We start from the raw sequence: 14,456 nt of genomic DNA on the forward strand, positions 1-14,456 counted from the left end.
TGTGGCAATGTAACCGAGACGATTGTTGAGCAGACTGCCCAAAGTCCAAAGAGGAAGACGTTCCTTGAAAGGGAAACGACAAACTGTCAATGACATTGCACTTGGAAAGCAAAAATGTCATCTTTTCAAGCCATCATCAGTCCGACCCGAGATAATGCCACGTGAAGTTCAACTCTGCCACTTGCATGGCAAAAAAAACTTGGGGGCTGGCAAGTGGGGTCAGCGTTTTGCCGAATTGCTTAAATTGGGAGGTAACCGAAACCTCGTGTGGACAGCGTGACAACAAACAAAGCAAAAGGTCGACAGAAGTTGAGTGTACTGCGGAGAGTCAAGTCAGAAGAAAAGTCACCCTAGCCCGACAAATGTTATTGCTATTGGGCGAGTGTTTCCCTTACACTTTGCTTGTTATTCAGAATGTAGTCTCAACACCTTTTCTGCTTCTGTGGTGGAAATCACACAATGACTGATACTGATTGCTTTATTTTCTCAGTGTGTACCCAACTCTGGCGTTTGTTATTGCAGAACGAGAGGCTATGCTGGATCCAGGGGTTGCGGGGGGCTGGGGAGGGGGTGTGCTGCGCCTGCACAATCGTTGCCTTCCAAATCTTGTGGGGCCCGCTGGCATGCTGGAGATGACGCGCTATAGCTGCAGGTATGACAATCCCAAACAGTCCGTAAAGCAACACTTCTTTGGCTGCAGCTGGTTGCACAAATACACACAAAAAAATTGCTCTAGTGTGTTAACATGAAGAACAAATACTGCCAACATTTTTGTACTGCCTCCAAAGAAACGTTTTCCAAATGTCAGCTTGAGTGCAATTTTGACTCACTGAGTCACTTTAATTCAGCCACCAATTGGTGATAGAAAACTGTCACGACAACTAAACACAAACGCCTGCACTGCAGTATGAAATGCACAAAGTCCAAGTTTTTCCCAACTTTTTTTTTCATGCGCTGCAATTTCTTTTCTCCTATTGCGCAGCAGAGCAGGTTGCGCAGACGGCCGGCCCATCGGAGTGAGCGGCTTCGTCTTCCTAGCGGATGTTTATCGCGGTCCCTCATGTCTGGACTCTCCGTTTACATTATTCATACGGGGGAGGGAGTGACTTCTTGGCCTTTTCCCCTCCTGTATAAAACGAGAAGTGCGCGTCAAAGAAAATACAGATGGAGAAGGCCAGCCGGCTCGCAGCGCCACCGAGAGCAAACTCCAACTGCGTCCACTCGTTGTGACAAACGCAATCGGCACGTACCATGCCCGCGCTCTGCCTGCTGTGTCTGACGGCCACGCTGGCCGTGCTCGCGCGATCGGGTGTCGCTGCCGTGGGGCCGGTGGTCCGCTGCGAGCCGTGCGACGCCGCGGCGCTCCTGCAGTGCAAGCCTCTGCCCAAGGACTGCGCCGAGCGGCTGCGGGAGCCGGGATGCGGCTGCTGCGTGACGTGCGCCCTCGGCCGAGGGCAGCCGTGCGGAGTGTACACGGCGCGCTGCGGCTCGGCGCTCACCTGCCAGCAGCAGCTCGGGGAAAGCCGGCCCCTGCAAGCTCTGCTGGAGGGACGGGGGGTGTGCGCGAGCGCGCCGTCCAAAAAACTACACGGCATCCTGGTTCCGGCGCAAAAACAAGGTAGGCAACGGTTCGCGAGCGTGACACGCGAGGCTTGCCAATCGCGAGCGTCATTGCCGCTGCTGCTGCTGCTGCTGCTGCTGCTGCTTCTGCTGCTGCTCACTTTGCAATGCTTCATTTTTGACATGAGCAGATTTGGGCTTGCTGCCTGGCGTGGCGTCTTCCAGAGGAGATATCGCTCGATCGCAAAATGTCATGTTGGTTTCTTTTGCACCTTGCCTTTACCTCAGTGCTTTTAGTGGCTTAAGAGGCCACGTTTGACTCAAGAGCGAATTAATATCATTCAACAAATTCCACAGCAGTGACATTTGTTGCACTGTGCGCTCAACCACCCGCAAACTTGATGTGTTTGCGCACGCTGTTGTGGAATGTGGCTCGGCATTTTAGCGCTACATCATCCCTCATCGCTGACAAGGCACTTTTCCCTCCACCCCCCCCCCCCCCCCCCCCCCCATCTCGCTACAACCTCAAGATATTTGGTGGAACGAGCACGGCGGTGTGTTCACAGTGGTGAGACGGCACACACGGCCAACAGCGTGTGAATACACACACTCTTGTGTGGTTTAGGCATGCTGACGTCAGGAATCCAAATCTCTGTGTGCTTTTCTTGTCTTTGGCCTTTGGGTTTGGCTGCAGCAAATCTTTCACCCAGCAGCCAAATTGTCCCGCAAACACATCGGTTGGCCTGCGTGCAGCATCCATCCACCAGTCACACTTGCAAACACACACAACTTGGTGAAAGATGAGGAAACTGCATTTTTTTTTACTGTCATCTCCACTGCGCATGACAAGGTGGACCCTCATTGGTCCATTTGTAAGTGCAGCCGCCTGCAGGTTCCCAAATTTGTGTGCAGTCTTCTGTCATCGGCTAACATTGGCTTGCTCTATACGTCAAACGCCCTGAGTTAAGCCACCATTTGAATCGATGCTTTGCGAATGAAAATGACTCGACTTTTTGCCCTTTGAATCACACCGGATCCGTTTGCCACAGCCCAATTAAAAATGATATGCGTGGTCCTGTCGCTGGCTTTGGGCTAACTTGTTAATGACTCGACCTTTGTGACGCTTGCTACAAATTTAAACGCGCGTGCAGACTTAAGTGTAGACTGGATCCCACGTAACTGCAAGCCCGTCTTGTTGTCGTCTGTCCTCCTTGCTGGACCAGAAAGTTTCCAGCTAACAAACAGTCAAACTAACAAGCAAGGATTCCAAAATAAAAACAGCATTTCATTGATGGCGCCAAACATTCTGTAATTGATGTTCTGATGAGCCTTTGTTTTATTTTCCTCGTGCAGACAGTGGACGAAATCAGGTGGAGGAAGGTCTTGCCAACAAGACGGTGACGTTGAGCACGTCGAGCGCGTCGCCCTCTTCGCCGACTGTCAAAGGGGGGCCGAGCAGAGGCGCGATGGACCCCAGGTCCCCCTTGCACAACAAGCTGATAAAGAAAGAGCAGAACAGGAAGACTCACAGCTACAAAGTGGAGTCAGTGTCAGAGGGAGCCAATATGGACATGCAGAACTTCTCCTTGGAGAACAAACGGGAAACCGCGTATGTAAGTCAAACCCAAGCAGATGTCTGCCAAAAAACTAAATAATGCTACATCATTTGATTTGATTTGATTTAAAATTTGCAGGGCATGCGTTCTATGCAAGTGTCTTTTTTGCAAACACAAATCTCTCGATTTCATGTGTGTGTGCAGGGCCCATGTCGACGGGAGATGGAAAGCATACTCAACGGTCTCAAAATCAGCAACCCGCTCAACCCAAGAGGCTTCCGCATACCCAACTGTGACAGAAGAGGCTTCTATAAGAAAAGACAGGTGACCCCTACACACCTTCTGCAAAACACACCTGTAGACAGACCCAGCACATGTCTGAGCACTTTGATGGAATCCTCACAAGTCACACCCCCCCCCCCCTCCTTTTTGCTGCTCCGGTTGCCTTGACAGCCACATCAACACTATATTATCGGAATGACTGCAACCATGTATTAGTGCAGTCGGTGCAGGCGTCTGACTCATGCCTGACAGGAAATGAGGTCGGTCAGGTGTGCGGTGTGGGAGTGTGTGGGGGCAGGCCTGGAAGAATGCGGTTCTGGAGCGTGTGTGGCACGGCAGATGTGGCGCCAGCGGAATGTATGGATGGCGGTAGTTTTGGTGGAGGAGGCGTGGGCTTCTCTTGGTGAGGCGAAGAACAAATGGTGGTTGAGTTTTTCTCGTCTGTGGTCCAGGCTCAGGCCACCCAAAGTCAACCTACTTGAGAAGGAGGAGTTGAGGACACTCAAACATGTTGCACAAATGGCAACGCCACCGTTGAGAAGTGGTGTCGAGACTAATCACGAGAACTACAACAGTGCATTTGAGGCACGTTTTTCTTGTGTTGGGGTTTTTGTCCGGGGTATTGCATCGTGGTGGAGAGTAGCGCGATTGGACAATCAAAACAAGCCACAACGGACGCACACGTCATCAGAGAGATGCTCTTGTCGTGTAACGTCGGCCAAAGCGCCGTTTCGTCCCGGTTTGCAAAACAAGGGTCTTCGTTGTTCCTTGACTCGGTTCTGTCAACAAATATCCATCAGGAATGTGTCAGCTCTGCTCATAGTCTACGCGAGCGTGCCAAGCCTTATCGGCCTTGGCTTATTTGGAGGCTTGCGGGGGTGCAGGCTCTTAAATCCATCCGAGGGAATGCGTCTTCACCGTGTGCTGCAGATTTATGACCGGAAATACGCTGAAAAGGAGACCGTGTGAACCGTCTAGGGTGACAATACTGTGAAAAGGAGATTGCACGGGGGGGTGTCTAGGAATGGGAGGGGCTGAGCTGAGTGAAGAAAAAAGGCCTAAACTTACACTATGATTAACTGAAACTTCATTCTCCGATCGTTTCAAACTGCTAACATGTTTTCACCTTCACTGCTGCCGTCAACTGCTCCCCACGAGGATTCACCTCCGCGATTCCTCGCTGTCAGTTCGACCAGTTTATGGTCAAGTAATGTTAAAGGCCAAAGAGGGCCCCGCAAAGACAAAGATTATAGAATAACCCCAACGCTAACCTCAACACTAACGCCTGCAAACCATATTTTAAATCAGAAATCATCAACCCAACTAAAAAAGTAACACTTGGCCTTCTATTTATTGATTTTTATTTTCAAAATCTTTTTTGGGGTGGAGCCACATAGCGGATGGAAAACATGCCACTGACAGACAAGTTGCTCAATGTGCAGTTTGAATGAAGTGTCAATGTGCATCTCATACGTGTGTTGCTGGTAATCCGAGTGCCTTGGGAGGCGTCTGAGCTGTGTGAGTCTACCTTGGCCAAAGAACAAGCTATTTTTAGCTGCAGCTAAATGAATTGCTTCAGTATCCCAGCCCAGGCCACGCGTAGCCTGCGCTGACCCATTCATTACAGTCATCAATCTCGAAACTTCTCCCTTCCCGTCTGACTCTTATGCACATACACACACACACACACACACACACACACACACACACACACACACACACACACACACACACACACACGCACACACGTTCTCTCCGGTATTGATTTTGGGGAGTGAGCATTGTGCCAGTGTATCATCCATGCCATCCTATCCATTCCATGATTGCACTCATCCAGGCCTTCCTTCCTTGCTTGGCCTGGAATCAGCCTGCATGCACGCGCTTGTGAATGGGACAACAGTTTCAGAGTTAGTGTGTGTGTGTTAAGAGGAGGGGGGAGGGGCGGCGGCCTGAGCATGGCAGCCAGGTGCCTGTGTGCCCGTTTTCTTCCTTCCTTCCTTCCTTCCTTCCTTCCTTCCTTCCTTCCTTCCTTCCTTCCTTCCTTCCTTCCTTCCTTCCTTCCTTCCTTCCTTCCTTCCTTCCTTCCTTCCTTCCTTCACTCCTCCTCGCGCCAGGCAGGGCTGCCGTATTGAGGGGATGTGCGCAAATGTATGCGGCCACCGCAATCACTTTATAATAACTGCTCAACCTTTCAGACTGCTATTTTAACTCTCTCACATGCTCTGTACCATGGCCGGATTTTTAATTGAGCCTTTGTTCCCTGTCAGCCAGCCATGTTGGCTGTTTGTATCATGTAACATTCATGAGTTGAGCAACCAATACCAACATGTCTAAGAATATAATCGACAAACACGCGTTTAAATTTGGCCATTCCGTTATTTGTCATTCAGCGGGTCAACATTGGGTCTTGTAACACAAGCGGCCTTTATGTCGCCTTAATGATGCTGACTGTAAACACACATTTGTATTATTTCTCAATTTGTTTGATTTTGTTTTCCCGATTGGCAGCTCCTAAAACGTCCTCAAACTGTTCTTGGATTCTGGTTGGCCTCCACATTTTGCAAAAGGCATGCAGACATTTGCACTGCAAGGGCAACTTGAGTGGAAACTGAAAGGTAGCCCAGCAACCGGGCGACGCATACGTTGCGTACTACAGAATACTTCCTATCCCTCCTCGCTCTTTCCCCTTGACATACACACATTGAGTGTCATCATTAAGCAGGGCAGAGTAACACAATGTTAAGCTCCTCTCGCCCGCTGGGTCAGGTCTAAAATAGAAGCTGGCCACAGAGTTGAGGGCACCTAAAGAGGCTACAGAAGAAGAGGGCGGGGTTTTGAGGGGAGGGGGGCAAAAACAGAGAAAAACAAGAGGACAAGGGGGGTGGAAATGGAGTTAATCCAAAAAGAAAACAAAAACCTCAACACTGTTAGCATCAGCCGAATGAGACATGTCGGACCTAGACGGCAGCAGTCGTCGCTGCTTTCGTATTTGAACAGGGCCATGAAGAGCCTTTGATCGTCTCTTGACTACACCGGAAACTGACACCTGCTCACACTCACGCAAAGCCTGATCGTGTGCCGCATCCGTGTTTCCCGAAAGGAATGAAAAAGATATTGGCCACCAGGATTATACATCATGCACCAATGCAAAGCCCGGCCCAAAGAAATGTGGCATTCAATGTGTACATGGTGTTGAGCTCATAAAGTTGCCACTCTACAAAAGCCGTGGGCCATTTTATACGAGTGCTGAGGTGCACATGCGTGTGCTTGTATTTTGATGTGCCTTGGACCTGACCTTACGTGCCTTTCTTCCATTTGGACTGGGCCAGAAAAATACGGTGGGGTTAGGGTGAATGACGCGAGCCAAAGTATTTGTGCGTCCTCGCTGATTTGCGCAACATGTTGCTTGTTGACATACGTTTGGGTTGGGGGAGAGCATGCACACGCCCTGGTGCACTCGCCCTGGTGCACTCGCAGGCCATAATCATTTCCAGATGATTTTGAGTCTCTGCCAGACTCCCAGAATAGCATCATTGGTTTCCCCGCAACCCTCCGACTGGCCTTGGCAAATATTTTAGCAACGGCGTGTTTACCGTCACACTTTCTCACTCAGTGTTTCTCATTCCGAGCCTTCCATTTCCAAATGATGGAAAGAGATTGATTTGCATGTTGCTCATGTTGTGAAAGCATCACTCTGATCATTATACTCACATCATCTTGCACAATGCAGCAGCTTAGTATGTTTTTAGCATTTACGGACTCTTCCGGACAAAAATCTTGGGTCACACCACGTCGTCAAGTCATGAATCCGTCATGGGTCAGGCAACACCCGTTGATTTGCATGCTTTGGGGAAATCTCGTTTCTCCGTCAACAATGACTGACCTTTGTCTTATTGGAGCTCTCCTGCAGCTTAGCCTACTTTGGCCATGGAGGTGTAGCTAAACTATTTTTAGAAGAAACACATCCACCTTTCTAGATGGACGTTCCTACCCGGATTATTCTTCACCATGGGAACCCTAATCTGTTTTCAAAATATTGCCCAAAATGCTCGGCGAAGGATGGAAGGTGAGGAACATGTGAGATGTGTCAAAGTGAGGGAACCACCTGCAGTCTTGCCTGCCGTCATTGATGACGAGACTGAACTTTCGCCACCTCTTCTCTTTGCAGTGCCGTCCGTCCAAGGGCCGAAGGCGGGGATACTGCTGGTGTGTGGACAAATACGGACAGCCCTTGCCCGGCTATGACGATCGTGACGACAAACAGTGTCACAACCGGGAGAGCCAATGAAGGAAGCGAGGAAGCAAGAAAGGCAAAGAAAGAGAGGGGAAGGGGTGGAGCACCTGTCCGCCAAGCTGCCCATCCATCGCAACTACCTGTTCCGTGCCGAGTTCCTCTGTTGGTTCTCCAGAAAACGTTCAAGCTAAAAGGAAGAAAACTTTGAAACGCCAAGAATTTCACCATGTGCACTATTTTTGCTAGGAAGGGAGAGAAATGAGGGAATTTTCCACTCACTTTTAAAGAACTTCTTTGTGACTGTGAGCCCCAAAATGCAGCGCCTCCGTATCAATGTTTGTCCGTCTGCGAACGTGCCAGCGCCAGTCTGCCGGCGCTCGTGTCCAAGTGGGATCGCTTGCATCTCGTCTATGGCTGCATGTTGCACAAGAAGTGTTTTCCCAAAAAGTGTTTGTGTCGATACTAAGCGCTACATGGCTAAGCAAGTGCAGGCCTTGTACCATTGGACGAATCAAAACAAGTGTCTCAGGGTCGCTTCCGAAGAGCAGGATGATGGCACGGCAGGGCATCGTCTTCCTATTTCGCGCAACTTCACGGCTGCATCCATCTCGCCGCTCAACTGCTTGTAGCAGGAAAGGATCAGCTGCAGACCGGATCGTGCCTTAAACGTGACCTTTTACATGCCTTACCGCGATAGCAAATCGATCTTGAGTATCAAATACACCCCCTCAGCCGTACATGTAATTAGCAGCAATTACAGCAATCGAAAGATAATTAAAAATCAACTTCTTGAATTAAAACACCTCTTATTGAATTAAAGGACCTGTCTGAGCCACTCGGATCTACGAGTTCATGTTCGGTCTACGGCAAAGTATTATAGCAGTGGTGGCATCAGAAAATAGCCCAAAGCTGATGTTTGTCATCGCAGAGGCATCAGCAATTCCGTGATGAGCTTTTATCACAGACGGACCGTTGTGGAAGGGATCAGTGCACCCTCCTCCTCTCGTCTTTTGCCACCACCTGCTCCTGTCCGTCTACGATCCTCCCGATCCTGTCCTGGTTCTGCTTCTCGTTCTTGTCCGTCCTAGCGGCGCTGAGATCCCATCCTTTGGCCGTGTCTGTCCCATTTGTTTGTTTTTTGTACGCGACTCGAAAACAATAGAGCTCCTCGCGTCCTGTCAGCGGCTTGTTGAAACGTGTGAGCCCGGCGGGATTGGGTCACCCCGCCGCTGGTGCAGGCTACCCCTATGCTACAAGCACAAGCACTTAAAGCACTTTAGCTGCACCTGTGCAAATCAAAATTGGGCCTCTTTGCATCTGCGTACGTTTCCTGACAGGCAGTGTATGTTCAATTTGTGTACTGTAAGTCAGAAACCGGCCAGGCTGGGGTTGCTAGAAAGAAGGAGAAAAAAACGGAAGCCGCACCAGGACTTTTGGCGGGTGAGCATAGCGAAGGCCTTTAGAAATTTTCCTTTCGTTGCAACTATTTGCATTTTGATTGTTGTTGTGTTTCTTTGATCAAAGCTTGCCCACAAATGTGTACAAGGTGGACGCCCGCGCTAGCAAAGATCGACACGAGCGGGAGGAGGCCCGCCGGTGTCCGAGGATCTGGCGTCCCAGTAGCTCGCTAGCACTTGCTCAAATTGAGAGACCCGAGCCCGGCGGTACTGTGAGACTTGTTGCGAGGGGAGGACAAGGAATCAAGATGTCAAAGCTATTTCCTCCCTACATGTGTCTTTTTGTATTTTCTGGCCACTCGGCAAACAGTTCTTCCAAATATGAACTATTTATCTGAAAAGATTTATAAGCTGATCCAAACTCGGTTTCTCGTGAATTGCACAGCAAACTCAAAATGCTTTTTGGGGAATGGAATCACTACTTCATGTTGACGTTGTAACATCCAATTTCTTCTCTTGCTCCTTTTCTCCACTGGCGACTTTTTCACAACGTTACGTCTGCCCACGCCGCCATCTTGCCTCAAAGCCAGGTTGACACTCAGTTTTTTTTTTTATTTTGACCTTTTTGCCCGCTGGCCATGTTAAGGATCTCTGTGCACAGTTTAAATGTCAGTTTGATCCTTCCAAGTTTATTTTTGGAGCATTTCTTGATACTAAACTAGAAACCTCACATGTATTGCATTATCCAATCACGAAACCGGTTTGCTTTGAAATATCATTTGTATTTAATGTTGTTGTGTTTTTTTTAATAAAAGATGAACACGTGAAAATGACGTTTGTCACTTTGTTTGGTTATGAGTATTGCAGCACAACATCGGAAAAGCGTCTCTCTGTCGTCTTCGCTTCTGCGGAGTAACAAATCTGCTGCTGTTTCCCACCAATGCAATCATTCTGTCTCGGAATGTGTCAATAAGGATCAAGCGAAGGTTCCATTTGTAAAGAATAAAAATAAATCCGGCGGTGCCAGGCGGGCTGGCAGCGGACACGGGAGGCCGAAGCGCATTCCTGTGCCCGAGCGGGGCAAACAGCGTGGGTCAAAAGGTAGCGCGCTGCTCAACGGCCTGGCCCCAGCTGGCTAAAGTTAACACCGCCTCCCCTTTGATAGCACCACGCACAAGCCGGGGTTAAGTCATGTTTTTATTAAATATATCACCTTTGGAGTTCTTACATTACATCTCAATTACAAAAGTGAGCAAGCGGTCGGTTAGTCTCTTTGGAATCAATAGAAACAATCCTCTCCAACAGCAGCATGTAGATCAGAAGAGAGGCGCCACTCGAGAACCACGGCACGGTTCAAGCGTGGGACTCCTTCCATGTGGTCACGTGTTCTTATCCCGAGAGAACGGCAACATACGAGGTCGAGTAGCAAGTCTTGTCGACAGACACACAAACACAATTGCGAGAGGACACATCAATACTGGAGGTAGGTAAATGTTGAAATACCCGTCTGAGCGGAGGTGCGTCAAAATGGCGGCGCCCGCGCGGAACCCGGCCGGGGAGATGTTTTTTGAGACTACGTCCTTGTTCCAATTGGACAGCCTTGCAGTCACTCCCAAGAGCTGATGCTGATTCGCATCAGGTCTTGAAAGACATTTAAATGGCAGCAATGTAGAAAATGATATCAAAATATTTAAAAGCAAAAAAAGTCAACAACAACAGCAATCATTGACATTTAAACGCTCAGTGCTTTCATTCTCGCTTGGTTTGTCACAAGCAAACCTCCAGACAACTTCGACGGTACAACGAGCTCAACTCAGCAATGGAGTTAGTCAGGGCTAAGATAAATATATACACATTGAACAGCCAATAAAAATAAAAAAAATAACAGTAACACAGAAATGTCATAAATACCAAAAATAATAATAATGACACAACAACAGCACACATTCAACCCAACTGAAATAAATAGACTGAAAAGTAAATACGTATCAATATTAAAATCTCCATTTTGAAAAGCAAAAATAGACTCTTGCTCTTCTCTTTGGGACAGAACGGGGCGATGGCAGTCCCACAACAACAGTGTACCTGATTCAAACACCACCAAGGATGGGTCAATAAATAAACAGCTATCAAAATGGAAAATCAGTGGCTCGCTTCTTTTTCTTTGGGAGATTCTTGCTTAAGAGCACTCGGAATCCGCCGACAGCTCGCCGGAGCCTAAAATCCGCTTGCCATTCCAGGAGTTCACGCACCAGCATCGTCCCCTTTGGCCATCCAGAGATGATTCACACTATGGACAGAGCAAATCATTTCAATTGACCTTCCACGTCAAAGTAAGTTCTTATAGATTCATTTGGATCATGCACACGTTTTGCGTGTGTAGCAGTCCACTATTTATTCAGCCAGTATCGACATTTTAATTCGTGTCCTGAGCGCAAGCGACTGCTGTGCTGATTGTATTTGCACAAGTGTATAACTGGACTGCATCATATTGACAGCAAACTGTTCAAGAATATTAGAAAGAGCACTGACTGCGAAATTTGTTCTGGACTCATGCTGGTCACGCAGTGCTGGTACCAACCTGCTTGGCCTTGTAAAGCCCGTGTTTGTCACAGTTGGGGAGGTAGAATCTGGTCAGCTTGTCTCCGAGTTTCTGTTGCGATTTGGCAATTTTCTCCAAGGCTCTTTGCAGCTCGATGTGACAAGGCCCCTGTGTGGAGCAAACCGGCGACGGGAGGGTTAAACAAAAGCCTCTCCACATTGGAGCCAGCCACCACGTAGGCTGAAAACCACCAACTGCACCCCGTATCAAATAGCATATGGGCTCCCCCTAGTGGCAGCGCCCATCGTACCATCTATCTTGTAAAACTTTTAGCAACAAAATTCCCATGGATGAATTGACAGTGGCGTCCGTAAGCCTGCCGATTGGGGATCTGCCGTGCTCACCTGCTCGACTAATTTTTTGCGGATGGCGACGAGTTTGGCTTTCATGCTCTCCTGCGCGTCGGCAGCCGCCCTCGGGTCGTATGGCTTATTCTGGCCGGGGAGGTAGTAACTGAAGCCTGGGTCCGAGACCACGGCGACATTTTCCACCTCAGCCTCCTGCTCGCCCGGATCTGGAGGAGGGACGTTGAATTCGATGAATTGAAACGGATGTCCGTGAGGGGGGAGGGGGGGGACGAGAAAAAAGAGAAAAAACGGCTGTGAGAGGAACAATCGGCTTATTTATTGAGCTGGATAAATTAGATCGTGTGGTAGGAAGCGGTTGGGGGGAAAAAGGCCTACCTTGTGTCTGAAGCTCCTCAGTCGGTTTGGGCTCGGAGCTCTCCGTGCACACGGCTTGTCCCCGGGTGAGAGAATGCAGCGGTCGGGGGTCCCCGGGCTTCGGGCTGCACCTCAGTCCGGAGCCGCACGGCGCCGTGTAGATGCCGCACAGCTCATCGGCCGCCAGGGCGCAGGCGGGACAACATCCACAGCCGGGCTCCCTCAGCACCTCCGCGCACCCGGGATCCACCGGCGGACACTGGCTCAGCCTCTCGGGAGTGCACGGCGAGCACCGGATCGGCTCCGGCGCCAACACCGGGGACCCCATCGTGACTGTCCCTGTTGCCAGCACGGAGCACACAGCTGCCACCACGACGTGTTTCACGTAAAATCCACCCCAAAGCATCTCGAAGCCTTTACACTACACTACGCAACGACACAAATTGCAGCGCGATCGAGTGAATGGTCAAAAGTCAGCCGTTATACGGTTTCCCAGCGTATCTCGCTCACGAGAGTGTTTCCTTTGATTTGGGGGTGAAATGTCTCTGTGTGCGTTGCGCGCAGCCCTATTTATAGCCGCCGGCTCGTGTATGTGTGTTTGACGCATCGGCGTTATGAATGATTTCAGAAAAGAAGGTGTACTGATAGCCTGGCCTCTGATTGGCCCACCGACGGTCAGCCCGCCAGCTCATTTGAATACAACAATCCCGTCAATATTTATTTTGGAATAGTCCGTGCTTGCGCATATTGTGGACCAGTGAGGACACCAATGTTGTAAGCAAGGACACACGATTTTCCCACCGGGGTGTCACACTAAAACAACTTTAATCACTTTATAAGGCTCCACGACAAAATAGTTGTCCTTTAGGCGATTTTTTTTTTTTTTTAATAACGACTTGGAATGTTCTCACATGCAGTTTTATTGTTGAATGAATCGGTTTGAGTGCACGGTGACGTGGTTCTTTCAGCGCCCGTGTGAATAAGCCTTCTTTGTTTGGAGCTGCCCCCATTCATGGTGCGCTCCGCGAACTTTTTACATCCCGTTTGGGAAACTCAATACAGTAATGAGCGAAAATGCTGTTGCGCACGTCTGCTCGCAGTGCGTGGGCCTTTGAATAGAACACACTGGCTCCAATCTGAGAGAAAGAGTGCATCCGCGCATTGAGTCAAAACATTTGTGTAATTGACGGTTCCCGCTTGGGACACACTGAGAAATTGAAATCCGGTCTTTTGCGTGAGCTGTGAGGTCGCAATTTGGCCTCCAAACCAACACAAGGCCAGTTGAAATGACCACTTTCCTTGTTTATTAATAGAAAAGAAGTCGGAGCTGGGTCGCGCTGACCTGACGTGTCCACTGGCACGTTCCTCAAAGTGCACGCGCGTGCGCGCTTTGGGAAGGAAGATGCTTTGAGGCTCCAACAGCTAATCACAGCTCTTGCATGACCTCCTTCAAGTCACCAATTCAGCTCACGCTTGTTGTTATTTTTATTTTGTTTGTGTACAACATATGTTGTAAAATAACATCATGAGAAGGCTTGTTCGTGGTGACGATTTCTGATGCAACAAGCGTCCCCGTGTGATTGGCCCACGCAACTTCTTGATAGAATTGCATCATCTGTCAACTGCTCCAAGGCTCCTGCTCACGTGAGCTCACGTTTGGATCAAGGTTGCAAGGTGCACCCAACCTGAAGGCATTTTACACACATTGCCAATTCGGATGTTATTCAATATTAAAACCTACGCACACGCCACAATTTACACAGGCAATGAAAACCGATTGACAATAATTCAACAAAAAAGGTCAGACAAATGGAAAAGAAACATTGTGACTGTTTTAATTTTCTTAGCTGTGTGTTTGTTTGTCCGGTTCAATAAATGGCTCTTCCTTCAATTGAGTTCAGGGCTGGGCAACTATTTTTGCAAATGAAAAACTGGAACGCTAACCTCATCTATGTGATATTGTTCTCATGTATTTACAGACAAAATATATTCTTTACAATAAATGACTGTGTGTTGTCATTATTATAGTTAGGAGAGATCGTTTTGAAACAAAAGGGTACGTGCTCAGAAAATTCAAATTTTAACCTGTGAAAATTGCAACACTAATTTAATGCAACTTGCAACCGTCAACTCATATTAGCCACTCATCATCATGCAGGAATC

General features: G+C 48.8%; 2 protein-coding genes across 2 annotated transcripts; one reads left to right on the forward strand and one right to left on the reverse strand.

Moving 5' to 3' along the window:
- Nucleotides 1–966: 966 nt before the first annotated feature.
- On the forward strand, nucleotides 967–9,862 carry igfbp3 (insulin-like growth factor binding protein 3). Its single transcript, XM_037249552.1, has 4 exons — nucleotides 967–1,618; nucleotides 2,914–3,173; nucleotides 3,321–3,440; nucleotides 7,567–9,862. The coding sequence occupies exons 1-4, from the start codon at nucleotides 1,252–1,254 to the stop codon at nucleotides 7,684–7,686; spliced, it is 867 nt and encodes a 288-aa protein (XP_037105447.1). The 5' UTR covers nucleotides 967–1,251; the 3' UTR covers nucleotides 7,687–9,862.
- A 351-nt stretch (nucleotides 9,863–10,213) lies between these two features.
- igfbp1a (insulin-like growth factor binding protein 1a) lies at nucleotides 10,214–12,890 on the reverse strand. Its single transcript, XM_037249554.1, has 4 exons — nucleotides 12,315–12,890; nucleotides 11,976–12,145; nucleotides 11,611–11,739; nucleotides 10,214–11,319 (listed from the first exon to the last, which is right to left on the reverse strand). The coding sequence occupies exons 1-4, from the start codon at nucleotides 12,697–12,699 to the stop codon at nucleotides 11,209–11,211; spliced, it is 795 nt and encodes a 264-aa protein (XP_037105449.1). The 5' UTR covers nucleotides 12,700–12,890; the 3' UTR covers nucleotides 10,214–11,208.
- Between the last annotated feature and the right edge of the window lie 1,566 nt (nucleotides 12,891–14,456).

Source organism: Syngnathus acus, chromosome 4, assembly GCF_901709675.1.
Source record: "Syngnathus acus chromosome 4, fSynAcu1.2, whole genome shotgun sequence".
Classification (NCBI taxonomy): domain Eukaryota; kingdom Metazoa; phylum Chordata; class Actinopteri; order Syngnathiformes; family Syngnathidae; genus Syngnathus; species Syngnathus acus.

What these genes read in the sequence shown, in the direction of transcription:
- igfbp3 (XM_037249552.1), top strand. Translation starts at nt 1,252, where the DNA reads ATGCCCGCGCTCTGCCTGCTGTGTCTGACGGCCACGCTGGCCGTGCTC. An exon ending in ACAAACGGGAAACCGCGTAT is followed by an intron (nt 3,174 to 3,320) that starts GTAAGTCAAACC and finishes GTGTGTGTGCAG; the next exon opens with GGCCCATGTCGACGGGAGAT. An exon ending in GCTTCTATAAGAAAAGACAG is followed by an intron (nt 3,441 to 7,566) that starts GTGACCCCTACA and finishes TTCTCTTTGCAG; the next exon opens with TGCCGTCCGTCCAAGGGCCG.
- igfbp1a (XM_037249554.1), bottom strand. Translation starts at nt 12,699, where the DNA reads ATGCTTTGGGGTGGATTTTACGTGAAACACGTCGTGGTGGCAGCTGTG. An exon ending in TGAGGAGCTTCAGACACAAG is followed by an intron (nt 12,146 to 12,314) that starts GTAGGCCTTTTT and finishes TCCCTCCTCCAG; the next exon opens with ATCCGGGCGAGCAGGAGGCT. An exon ending in GCAAAAAATTAGTCGAGCAG is followed by an intron (nt 11,740 to 11,975) that starts GTGAGCACGGCA and finishes TGCTCCACACAG; the next exon opens with GGGCCTTGTCACATCGAGCT.